The 13961-nt window shown below is 29.6% G+C and overlaps 1 protein-coding gene across 1 annotated transcript in view; it reads left to right on the plus strand.

Annotated features, from left to right (window-relative positions):
• The window catches only part of LOC142325077 (salivary peroxidase/catechol oxidase-like), a 56888-nt gene extending 44163 nt beyond the window's left edge, over window positions 1-12725 (plus strand). Inside the window, exon 13 of the mRNA XM_075366403.1 lies at window positions 12262-12725. Coding sequence (XP_075222518.1) covers window positions 12262-12343 — 82 coding nt within the window. The 3' untranslated portion in view covers window positions 12344-12725. The remainder of the gene's footprint in view (window positions 1-12261) is intronic.
• Window positions 12726-13961: the final 1236 nt, after the last annotated feature.

Consider the following 13961-nt stretch of genomic DNA (forward strand, 5'->3'; position numbering starts at 1 on the left):
ACGATGAAGAGCGTTCGGAGAGGCCCACGATAATCACCGAGGACTTGTTGAAACGCGTCAATGGTGAAGTCAGAAAAGATCGTCGCTCAACAATTTTCGACCTGGCCCTTCTTTTTCCTGATGTTTCAAGAGCTGTTATCGGTCGCATTGTTCATGACCATTTAGGCTCCAGAGAGGTCTGTGCACGTTGGTTGCCGCACGTCTTAACGGAACTTCACAAAAAAATTCGAATGGGATCTGCTTTGGAATTTTTGATGCGCTACGCAGAAAAAGGTAATGAGTTTCTTAATTCAATTGTTACCGGTGGCGAAAAGTTGATTACGTATTACACGCCAGAGAGAAAACGGCAGTCAACTGAATGCCGTTATCCTCAATCACCAACCAGACCGACAAAAGTCAACCCACAGCCATCTAGACGCAAACTAATGGCCACATTCTTTTGGGATCGGTTTTGGCATACTGCTGTTTATTTTATGCCACGTGGAACGACTATAAATGCAGAAACCTACTGCGAAACTTTACGAAGTTACGGCGTGCCATTCAAGATTGGTGACGTAGGTGGCTAACTGACGGTGTCTTCCTGCTGCACGATAATGCACGTCCACATGTTGCGAGTCTGACACGTGATTTCCTGAGAACATTTGGATGGGAAATTTATGATCACCCACCATATAATCCGAATTTAGCCACTTCTGATTACCATTTGTTTGGGAAATTGAAAGAATTTTTGAGTGGTAAGCAATTCGCGTCTATGATCTTAAAAATGCTGTTAATCAGTGGCTAAATGGACTGGCGGTAGAAGAATACGACGAGGGTATACTGAAGCTGGTGTATCGCTACGATAAATGTCTTAATTCATGTGGCGATTATATAGAGAAATAGTATAAGGTACGTAGTTTGAGAGAAATAAAAAATATTTATAAACTTTTCAGCAACAATGATGTTCCATGAACAGTAAAAAAAGAAAAGAAGTTTTTAGTCATATGAAATAAGTATTTATGAAATTTATAAAACTATAATAAACATGGTAGAGATTTTAGCAATTAACATTGTATCATACTCTGAAACATTAATTATCATGATATACCCCATATGCAATTTTTGGTAAATACCATCATTTATTGGTAAACTTGGTATACTTAAGAAATTTTACTAAATTAGTACAGTCAACATTGAAAAATTGTGTACTTAACATGTTAAATAGCTTTTAAAAAAATAAATTATTTACAACAATTTTTTTTTATATATGCATGACAGTCATTGTGAAACTTGAGATGATTTTTAAAATTAATTTTCATAATTACAAAACTAGGAAGGAGTTAACTGAATTTGAAATCCTACAATTAACATTGTGAATTAGTTATTGAAAAAAAAATTATTATCAAATTGATTTAAATACTGGAAAAATTTTCTGAGTTCATGAATTCATCACCACTTATAAAATACTATTTCAGGCAATGATATTGCCACTGTTATATGTAAAAAAGTGATAATCTTCAGGACTGATTTAGTAAGTGTTTACAGTTACTATTAAAACAGGAAAGCCAATTTAAATAGCTCATTATATTAAAAAATTACTTGTCTATTCTTAAGTGTGTGTGATCATTTAAAAAAAATAATAATATCATTAACTTGTAAATTGAATATACTTTTCCTTTTTCTCCCAGTGTAATTTATTAAGTACTAGCAGGTTACTCGTCGCGGCCTCGCCCTGGTGATACTTGAATTTTAAACATATTTATTGAATGTTTTGGAGGGATGCTTTTGCTTATTATGTTGCTATATTTAAAAGATGATGTCAGAAGTAGATAATAGAACTCCTGTTCTTATCACTCATAATCATCATTCATCATCATAGTTACTTTTGGGGTAAAAAACAAAGTCTATCCTTTTTTCCATCCAAGCCCTGACAGGCCCAGTGCTTTTAAAAATCTACTAATAAATACTAAAAACTTCTTAATCGCATGTTATTTACAGAATTTATTTTAATAAATATTTCAATAACAAACATATATAATAAAAAAAAGCATTGTTTTGTTGTTGGGTAACGTTGAAAAATATCTGTCGAATAACCGTCTTCTCTGTAACAAAACAAATTGTGGATATTGTAATGCATCGTAAGATTGATAAAGTTCACTGATACGTTGCAGTCGATTATCGTGACTTTGAATAACAATATCTCGTTTTTCAAACTGCTGTCCAACTATTACTAAAGCTACTTCGTTAGATGTCACAGCATTATAACAACCACTGTGAGCATTTGCAGGTTTTCTGCCTGCGCGAATCACCACTTGAAATTTTTCGCTGTTCTGTGCTACTTTATCCATGGTAGTTTTCAAGTCTCTTATGTGCTTATTTTCTTTATGGGCAGATCTTGCAACTGTTTCACCAAACCTCATTTGACCTCTGAATAGTTAGAGCATCTAAGTTTAACTTCTTTTTCATCTTCACCAACAAAATATATTTGCAAAAATTTAGCCTCTTCCTGAGAATGTGGTATCAAACTGCCGTATAAATGGTAAACTTGGCCTGGAACTTTAAAAGTCGGCATAAAACCTTCTTCAACAATCTGCTTAACACCAAAAGATGTCATGTGAAAACAACCATTATATTTTCTACTATAGTCAATAAAGTGGCCATGGTCAGGGTGATAGCCATTTAATAAGGCAAATAATGGTTCAAGTGGTGGTTTCAAAGTTTCTAGCTGTACTTTTCCAGAATTGCAGCACATGCCAGGTGTTTCACCTTTCCGTTTAAGAGCATAACATAACTGGCATTTTTTAATCATAACTCTAATGTCATTTTATAATCTATATTAGGATCGTAAGCCAAACCAGAGAGTCTTTAATTTTTCTGTGGGTACAAATGATTTTCTGTACGAATCCCTGGAATCTTGCGCTCATATAGATTTTGGGATGCGCTATGAACTTCAGCATGATTACTTTGATACGTAGCTGCAGCGGCTCTATGTACTTCTGGATGCCTATTTTGATAGGCTACTACTGCAGCTCTATGGACATCTGAATGATTTTGTTGATACTTTTTCACAGCTATTCTATTACCTTCTGGGTTGATTTGTGCATACTTTTACACAGATTTTTTGATTTGATTCTTTCTTGTTCTGTCCGTGAACCTCGCACGACGCTTTTTATTATTCCTAACAGGAATAGTTGAAGAAGAATTTTGTCTTCTAAATAGGACAAATATACATCGAAATGACCACTATTAATATTCCCAGTAAGACGCAATCTTTTTACGGGCAATGTGTCAGTAGCAAATTTCCAATAAAGATTGCAATTGTAATAAACTTCAAATAAGAATGGAAAAATCTTACCAGCTGCAACTAATTTACAATAATTACTGCAGACTGAATGAATTGACATTTTGCGTAAATATTCCTCACAAGTTGGAAAGTTGTCACCATTTGAAGACTTGTAAGACATATGAGCAAAGTCAATCCAATGATCAGCCACGTACAAAATGATTGTGTTTTGTACCTCCTGGCATCATTATTATCACTGTTTAAGTGAACAGCAAGTGCTCGGAACAGGTTTGGATTATTAACGTGTCGTTGACAGTCACTTTTCAATTGACATGTTTATTCACTTTTTGAAACACTACACTAACCGGTTGACTCATAAAAAAATTATATGACTTCTTTTTTCTTAAATGTTTATAAACGATTGGTAGGAAGAAGCAACACCAACAAATAAGAGCCAGAAGAAAGAACATGCTTACATGATGATGCCGGTCAAAAAATCATAATTTTTTTTTTTCTTAAATGTTTATAAACAATAAATAACAACATTAATAATAAATTTAAATTAAATTAAAAAATTAAATTATTAATAAATTTTACTACAGTAATCCATTCATTCATTATCGATTGATCTTAAAACACAAATATTTTTGACACAAATAAATCGATACTGAAAATACTATTGATTATTCATTTGAACTTCTTAAAATCATTTATTTGAACCCCTTAAAATCAAAATTTTGCAAAATCCTTTCTTATTGCACACCTTCTTAAAGATACGAAGGTTCCCTGAAAATTTCAAGTCTCTACCTATAATAGTTTTAGCTGTATGTTGATTATGAGTTATGAGTTAGTCAGTCAGGACACTCTCTTTTATATTTAGAGATTAATTTATTTCGTATTCTATTTAATGTTGTATTTTTATTTAAGTTTTCTGTAAAAATATTACCATATGCATTTTGATTTCCTATAAATCTAATTTATTTTTATCCTTTACCAAATTCTGTTTTATTACAATAACTATATTTGAATGCTTTACATATCATATTATACTATGTTTCTATTTTGTGTGTGATGGTGATTTGATTTTATAATTTTATTAAGGAGTGTTAATTTTCTAAAAATGCAGTAATTGTTTTATTGTTATTCATTAATATTATTTTTATGTATAAAAATTCGTTTATCTATGAGTTTATATTAATATTAACAATAAATACATTTTACTTGAGATAATAAGAAGGGTAGCAGTAATGTATATACTATTCTTACACACACACATGTACGTATGCACATATTTATTTACATATATATGTACAGAAAAGGTTTATAAAGACTTTTCAAAAATCCAGAGGATGATCCCCCTTATCGAAATAGAAAAAAAATTTTATATCAACATATGTCCAGAAATGCTAGGTTTACTAGCATTTAGTATGGCATCTCCACTGTATTTTTAACAAAAAAAATTATTTCTAGAGAATGGTTAGTTGTATCAAGCTGAAATTTTGTATCCTGCTAGGGTAAATAGAGGTTTACATGTATAAAAATAATGAAAATGATCTCTCAATCCATTTCAAAATGGCAGCAGTATGAACGTTTTAATTGTTAATCTTAACAACAGGTGTTTTGTTTAAATGTTATGTTACAACAAAAATTTTAAGCATTTAATGACAAAGAAACTGACATGTCATTTATTCAAATCTGTTCATAAATAACAAAGTTGTGACAAAGATTATTGAAGTGAGTTACTACATTAAAAAACCAATTTTCATTTCTTTCAAATAAAATTAAATAAATTGACACAATTTTAACTGAAATAATTTTATTAATGTTATCATATAATAAATTATAATAATTTAAAGATAATTATTATTTTTATAATAGTAATAATAATACTTAAATAATTTATACTTAATATAATTTAATAAAAATTATAATTATTAATTATTAATAATTGAATAATTTTCAAAATGGTGGATGCCAGCAAACTAAGTATTTCTGAACATGTGTTGATATAAAGTTTTTTTCTTTATTTCGACGTGTGGGACCATCCTCTGAATTCTTGAAATGGTTTTTATAAACACTCTATATAATAAATATATGTATCTCCCTATACAAATCATGAGACCTTGCCAATGGTGAGGGGGCTTGAGTGCTCAATGATACAGAATAGCTGCAACAAAGGGGCAACCATATCAGAGAAGTATCTGTTGAGAGACAGATTAAGAAATGATCCCTGAAAGAGGGCAGCAGCTCTTTCAGTAGTTATTAAGGGTGTAGATCAGGAGGATTTAAACGACCATATCAACATCAATCAATATTCTGAGTACTGCACAGCTGAAAGCAATGGAAAACTACAGCTGTTTTTTTTCCAAGAAAATGTAGCTCTCAACATTTTCATGTAACAAAGATGGAGGACCTTCCTTGGTAAAATATTCTGCAGGTAAACTAATACCACATTCGAATCTACAGGTAGGAACTGCTAAGGAAGGATTCACCAGAAAATTAAATGATAATATTCTACGAGTTGGAGCGTGGAATGTTAGGAGATTAAAAAAGGATGGTAGGTTGGAAAATTTTAGTAGCGAAATTGTAGGTTAAATGTAGATGTGGTAGGAAGAGGAAAACAACTTTTGGTCAGGTGATTTTAGAATAATTAACTCAGCATCAAATAAAGGGCAGGCAGGAATGGTTTCACAATGAACAAGAAAATATGGAAAAGAGTACAGTACTTCAAAAAACATAGCAATACAATTACTGTAATCATGATAAAATCATAAAATCAAAATCTAAGCCAACAATAATTCTGGCAATGATTTAATGTCTAAATGCCTACAAGTGCCCTGATGATGAGGGAGGGTGGGTTTACAAAGAAATTGATGAAGCAATTAAACACATAAACAGGGAGGAAAATTTTATAATAGTTGGAGATTGGAACGCAAGGCACTGGATGAAAGAGGGAACTGACTTATTGAGTTTTGTATGAAGTATAATTTAGTTATTGCCAACATCCAGTTTAAAAACCATAATAGAAAAATATACTCATGAAAAAAGCCAGGTGATATTGCAAGGTATCAGATAGATTTCATCATGTTTAAGCAAAGATTTAGAAATCAACTCGCCGACTGCAAAACTTATCCTGAAGCAGAGATTGATAATTATCATAATTTAATGTTAATGAAATGTAGATTGGGGTCTAAAAACCTGAAGAAAAGATGTCAGATGAATCAGTGGAATTTAGAGACCTTGAGGAAGAGAAGATAAAGAAGATTTTTGAGAAGGACATCGCAAGAGGTCTGAGTAAAAAAAGTAAGGTAGAAAATATAGAAGAAGACAAGGAAGAATGGTAAAAAGGAAATTCTTAAATCAGCAGAAGTGAACTTAGGCGGAACAAAGAAAACTGGTAGAAAACCTTGGAAATCAAAGGATATATTGGAGCTGATGGATAAACGTAGAAAGTATAAGAATGCTAATGATAAGAAGGTAAAAGGAAGTATTGAAAATTAAGAAATACTATAAAAGGAAGTGCAAATTTAACGAAAGAAGAGTGGATTAAAGAAAAGTGTTCAAAAGTGGAAAGAGAAATGATCATTAGTAAAATAGACGGAGCATACAGGAAAGTTAAGGAGAATTTTGAGGTACATAAATTAAAATCTAATAATGTGTTAAGGATGGTACACTGATTTATTAAACAATAGAAAAGGTCGATAGGTGGGTGGAATATAATGAAGGAAATATATGGAGGAAATGAATTAGAAACTGTTGTTAGAGAGGAAGAAGAGGAAGTTGAAGAGAATTAAAAGGGAGATAAAATACTGAGATCTGAATTTAATAGAACATTAAAGTATTTAAATGGCAGAAAGGCTCCTGGGATAGATGGGATACCTGCAGAATTACGTGATAGATAGATTATACAAACTGGTGCATAATATTTACAAAAAAGGGGAAGTTCCATCAGACTTCAAAAAGAGTGTTATTGTCATGATACCAAAGAAAGCAGGAACAGATAAATGTGAAGAATACAGAACACACACAAAACAGCTTAACTATTCATTTACCAAAAATCTGTACTAGAATCCTGTACAGCAGAACTGAGAGGGAAGTGGAAGAAGTGTAAGGAAAAGACCAATTTGGTTTCAGGAAAAGTATAGTGACAAGAGAAGCAACATTAGTGCTCAGATTGATATTAGACTGAAGATTAAAGAAAAACAAATCAAGATATATGGGATTTATAAACTTGGAAAAATCATTTTATAAAGTAGACTGGAATAAAATGTTCAACATGTTAAAAAATTTAGGGTTTTCAAGTATAGAGATAGAAGAACAATTGCTAACATTTACAGGAAGCAAGCTGCTACAGTAATATTCGAAGAGCCTAAGAAAGAAGCAGAAATAAAAAAAGGGAGTTCCGACAAGAATGTTCCCTATCCTCGTTACTTTTTAATCTTTACATAGAACTAGAAGTTAATGATGTTAAAGAACAATTTAGATCTGGAGTAACAGTATAAGATGAAAAGATAAAGATGATGATTAGATGATGAAAAGATTTGCTGATGATTAGTAATTTTAGTATATTTAATTTAGTAATATTATTTTAGTAGTTTTAGTATATAATTAGCTTTATGTGGAAATGAAACTTGGATAATTGGAATACCTGAGAAGAAAAGATTAGCTTTTGAAATGTCGTGCTATAGGAAAATATTAAAAATCAGATGGGTGGATAAAGTGATAAATAGAGAGATGTTACGGCAAATCGATGAAGAAAGAAGCATTTGGAAAAATATAGCTAAAAGAAGAGACAGACTTATAGGCCAAATCTGAAGGCATCCTGGAATAGTCACTTTAATATTGGAAGGACAAGTAGAAGGAAAAAATTGTGTAGGTAGGCCACATTTGGAATATGTAAAACAAATTGTTAGGGATGTAGGATGTAGGGGGTACACTGAAATGAAACAACTGGTATTAGATAGAGAATCTTGGAGAGCTGCATCAAACTAATGAAATGACTGAAGACAAAAAAAATACATGTATATACATACATATGTGTGTAAGAATAATATATATAATTGCTACCCTTTTTATTATTACTTAAAATATATATATATATATATATATGGTATTAATGGCAACACTTCTTCCTCAAAACTACCTATTTTTCTAAATAAAAGAGATGAGCAGTATTTCTTAAATAGTAGCTCAACAATAAAACATTAAAGAAAATGAAATTTAACAAGTGTTTCTAAACTCAAAATGATCTATTTTTTTGGTATGAGACCATTGCTTGGGATGTATTGTAGGCAACTTATCAAACTAGCTGTGAAAAATATATAAATGACTACTATTTTGGTTGGGATTGTCCCAGTGTGATAGTTTTTATGACAGTTTTGTTTTTTAATGCCCTTTAAAATTATATATCACAATCATATTTTCTGTTTAAAATGTTTGAGTTGGCTCTCTTGTGGGAGTCACCTTGATGCTTGGAGTGCTGTGGTCTTATACCGAAAAATAGTTTGTTTCAAGGTAGGAGCATCTGCTAAATTTAAATTTCATTTTTCAATATTTAACTGTTTTAAAGTTATTTAAGCATTGTCATACTTTGTTAATACCATGTGTATGTATATAATTGGCATTATATGAATTTAACAATCTTGACAGTAATAAATACCTCATTAGAAATCTAAAAATTATTGAAACTGAAATTACAGTATATTATTCAATGAAAATATTATCTTTTCTTTTTTTGAGAACCATGTAATGAAAACAAAATGTGCAATGTAAAAAGACAAACGTGAAAGATTTCATAAAACTTCACATAACACAAAAGAAAAAAAAATGATCAGCTCAATGAAATAGGTAAAACTACAAACTAAATCTAAAAAAATAAAACAACACAAGAAACAAAAAAAAATTAATCACTTATGTTTTTTGTGATGCACTGAAATTTTCTTTACACCAATTTAATTCAAAGAAGTGTTCGGTGTAAAATCCAATACAGAGATTTGAAGGAGGTTTATTTCAGAAATTAAATATTGAAGCTGAAGAAGAATTTTCAAAAATAACTAACGTCTATTAAACGGAAATATGAATGAATACATATTATGAACATTTTTTGTGAATAATGTTACGTTAATATAAATGCTTATTATTTAAGCTACAATAGTTTGTAATATTTGACATTTGAGAAGTAAATTTGTGAGAGTACAATAGATTCTAGTTCGACATCAGTCACCAATTTCAAACTAATGGCATAGCCTACAGTAACATAATACTCAGTTGCAAACCTGTTACTTGTCTGCATGTCATAACTTTTCAATACGAGTTTGGGAAATTTGTTTAATGTATTACTTTCTATCAACATCATAATTCAAGAGTTCATTGAACTAAACAGTTTGATCAATGCCTCAAGTTTCTAGCTTATTTTGATCAAGAGTTTAAAAAGTTTTGAATTATTCAGTTTTCGTAATTAAACAGAATGGAAAAAATGAATTTCATCTGTTTCAAATAAAACTTTGGGTTTAATATTTAATTTGAATATCAGTATTTTGTTAATATACATTACTTGGTGAAATTTAGAAAGCTCAGTTGGTACATAGGATGAAATTGGCTTGCTTGACAGGCTTCTTGGTACTTTGATGTCCTGTTGCAGTATACTATCCATTCCATTGTACTATTAGCAGTGTTAGTACCAGACTCCCTTTGCTTCCCTCCCTTTGCTTCCTCCCAAATTAGATTTTTGAAAAATGGTGATATATGTTCAATTTTATTTTCTAAGAAAAGTCTAAAATTGATTTTCATGACTAATACCTTTCGTTCCAGAGATGTTGAATTTTCATAAAAAGATTTGCCCCACTTTTGCATCTCTCAAATTGGATTTTTGAAAATGATCAATTGTTTTTAAAGAAGAGTCTAAACACCAATTTTCATGACTAACATCTTTGGTTCCTGAGATATAGGATTTTCATTAAAAATATTGCCTCCGTCCTTTTTTCCACTCATAAGTAGAGCTTTCCAAAGTCCTTTCTTAATAAGTGCTTAAATTATAAAAACAATTTACTCTTAAAAATTCACCTAGCCAGGTAAAGCAGTTTGAGTTGTTTGTTGATGAATCGGCCAGAAAACGTTGTTTTTTTTTACACATTGATTACAAAGTAATGTTTGTCTTAGCCTAGAAAATATTTCCCATATATTGTGACAAAATTTTACAAGTTTTGATAAGACTTCATTTTTGAAAATTACTACATCTAGTTTAAAAAAATTCTTGCTTAATAATTCTTGTAAATGCATATCAATTTTGCTTTACACCCAATAAACACTAACAGAAAAATTGAGATGTTGGGGCAAATTTAAATAGTAAAGACCTTCTAACCTAAAAGTATTTAAAAACAGTTTTTTTTTTGATCCACCAAATTACATATGAATAAAATAAGATTATATCAATTATTTACAATAGTAACAGTAATTATAGGTACAATATAAGAGTAATTATAAGTAACAGTAATTACAAATACTGTTCTCTAGAAATCATCTCTTGCCAAATTGTTAAAATAGTGGTTCAAATAACCTCAGATAGAACTATTACTCATCTATGAGTTTACTTTTTCTGGAGTTTGATAAGTTATATATTATTATTATATTCAAGTGTTTATTAATTTAACAATCATTTTAAAATCTTGTTTCTGATTTAACTATTTATAAATATTTTACTCCAATATATAAAAAAATTAATTCACACACCCACAGAAAAATGATGGGAATATTTTAAAGTATTTTTTTCTGATCATAAATGCTTAATTTTAATTATTTAGTATTCTTATTACAGCAGTTATTATAATGTTGTTATAATTAATACATAAGTTAGAAATTTAATTATAAATTAATTAATTTTATCAATTTATTACAATCACTATGTTTGAAGACTTGAGTAAAATTTTATAATATAAAGAGTACATCAATTAAAAGACTTAGATTTGTATTTATACTGTTAAAAGTATTTCAGCACATACTTATTAATCTAGGTGCTATTATTTATTTGTATCCTATGTAACAGATCTGTATTGTTATATTAAAAATAATGAGCATGTTCAACTATTTTTTTAAATTATTCTACACAATAAGATCTATTTTTATTGTCATTATTGTTTTGATTTTAACTAAAACTTATTAATTATACCATGAAATATACTTATAATATACAATTATACAATTACTTATATTACTTATATACTTATATTATACAATTATACTTATGGTATTCACAAATTCTTTGTATAATGTTTAGTTTTACCAGTTGAATGGAAAAAAAATTAGTTTTTAAAACTTTTTATGATTTTTATACAAAGAGCACATTATAACTTTGAACTGGAATAAATTATATATATGAAATGAATTAAACTACCCTTTGGAAAATGCTTTCTTGTTCTGGAACAGATGGATAAATGGAAATGAATAATGTACTAAGACATTTAAATTAAAAATGATTATACAGTCGTATAGTATAAAGCACAGAACTAAGCGTTGTCATTTCTATACTGTAAACTAGAGTCTTCTTTCATTTTCTGTTTAGCCTCTGGAATCACTGTAAGGTATAACTTCAGAGGATGAATGAGGATGATATGTATGAATGTAAATGAAGTGTAGTCTTCTATAGTATCAGATCAACCATTCCTGAGATGTGTAGTTAATTGAAACCCAACCACCAAAGAGCACCAGTATCCACGATCTAGTATTCAAATCCATAGGATTTGAACCTTAGAATTCACGACTTTGAAATCAGCTGATTTTCAATGACAAGTTCACTGCTAGACCTACCTGGTGGGTTGTAAACTAGAGTCTGGAATTGCAAAACTGCATGGGCAAATCATTGGCTCTTTTATTAACTTATTTCTGGACTTGTGAGAACTGTGATTATTCATGTGAAAACATTATCAATGTATATTTATTTTCAGAGTTAAGAATAATTTTGTCTTAATAGACTGTATTAATTTAATTTCTATTTTATTTTTTAGGAACCAGAGAGTGGATTGTGGCAGTGAATCGATTCCAAAAGTAGATCTTAAGGCCTGGACTTCAGAGAGACCAGCAGTTTAGTATAAAGAAAACTAACTGCAGATTTAAAAAAAAAACATAAATAAATAATAATAATGTTAGAACACAAAATACATATTTTCATGCAACATACATTTGTCATCATAAATATGTATGCTTAAATTACCTTTAAGCATCAGCGTCAGCATAATTTAATCATCTGATTAAATTACATTAGAATGACTGATTCTCAAAGTAATTTCTTTATGTGATTGTTAGTAAATCATTTGTTTTCACTTTTTCTAGGTTTTAACTACAAAACGTCATCTAGTTTAAATCATTTTCATTCTTTTTAATGCATTCCCCATTACTATTAGTAAATTGTTGTGTTAATAAGTATTTCATAGTTTTAAAAAGTGCTCAATAAAATGTTATTTACATAGTATTTTACTTATTTATTAATACTTAATGTCTAGTTGTCTAGTTTAAAGTGACTCTAACTACAAAACGTCATCTAGTTTAAATTATTTTCATTCTTTTTAATGCATACCCCATTACTATTAGTAAATTTTTATGTGTTAATAAGTATTTCATAGTTTTAAAAAGTGCTCAATAAAATGTTATTTATGTAGTATTTTACTTATTTATTGATAAAGTTATATATTGATATAGTTTCAACATACTACAGGTATAAGAATAAAATTTCTTTATGCGGATGATAAATATAGTTATTGATTAGTTATAAGGGCGTTGAAATTGTCGAATAATTACCATATTCCACCCTTTAGTAATAAGTTATATTAAGTTAAAATATTCTTATAGCAGTATACATTAATAATTTGACAAGACATGTATATCATGATTGTCAGGGCTACCGTTACAAATATGTTTCCCAAGTGAGTATTGTTATAATATATCACTTTATCTGTATCTCTTTATCCTAAACCATTCATTCTCAGAGTGGCGATAACGCTCCCTTGTGGTTTCTGGAGGCTTTCAGGGGGGTGGTAGAAGGCCCAAAGAAAATTGGGGGCATTCAGGTGGTCTAGAAAGGTGATGGCTGATTAAAAAAAGGCAAAATCATATTTTCCTGATATTTCAAACTAAAATTAAATACCTATTGCACTAGCACAAAAAATTAAAGGGATACCTACATTTTATGATAAAAAATGATTGTATTCAAACTACTTTAACTTTGCAACCAAGAGGCTTAGAGAGACGAATAAAAAAAATAATTAAAGCTTGAATACTCTACTTTTTGACCGTATACTTCAGATTTCAAAAATCATCAAATTAAAAAAAAAAAAAGTGAGAAGAGAAGTTTTAAAAATTTGAAAGTTTTTCTTCATGTTTGATCAAGCGCATGGGGAAGTGAAATTTTTTCAGTATACTGCATTAAAAACGTTTAAAAGCTTAAGATATTAGCTTTAATTTTAATTTCTTGTTTTATGTCTCTCTGTGATTTTACTGAACTGAAATATTCCACTTTAAAGAGAAAAGGCCACTTTTGTCTTTAATGCTGCACATCTCCTGATCTGAGCAACGTATGGATACAAATATATATGGAACTTAAAAGGTTTTGATCTAGCTGATCCAGCTTTAATAATAAATTGTGAGGTCTTTAATGTAGCATTGCAGTTTCTGGCTTTTGTTCATTTTGTGCCGAGGTATCTTTAAATAT

This window comes from Lycorma delicatula, chromosome 5, assembly GCF_047948215.1.
Source record: "Lycorma delicatula isolate Av1 chromosome 5, ASM4794821v1, whole genome shotgun sequence".
Classification (NCBI taxonomy): domain Eukaryota; kingdom Metazoa; phylum Arthropoda; class Insecta; order Hemiptera; family Fulgoridae; genus Lycorma; species Lycorma delicatula.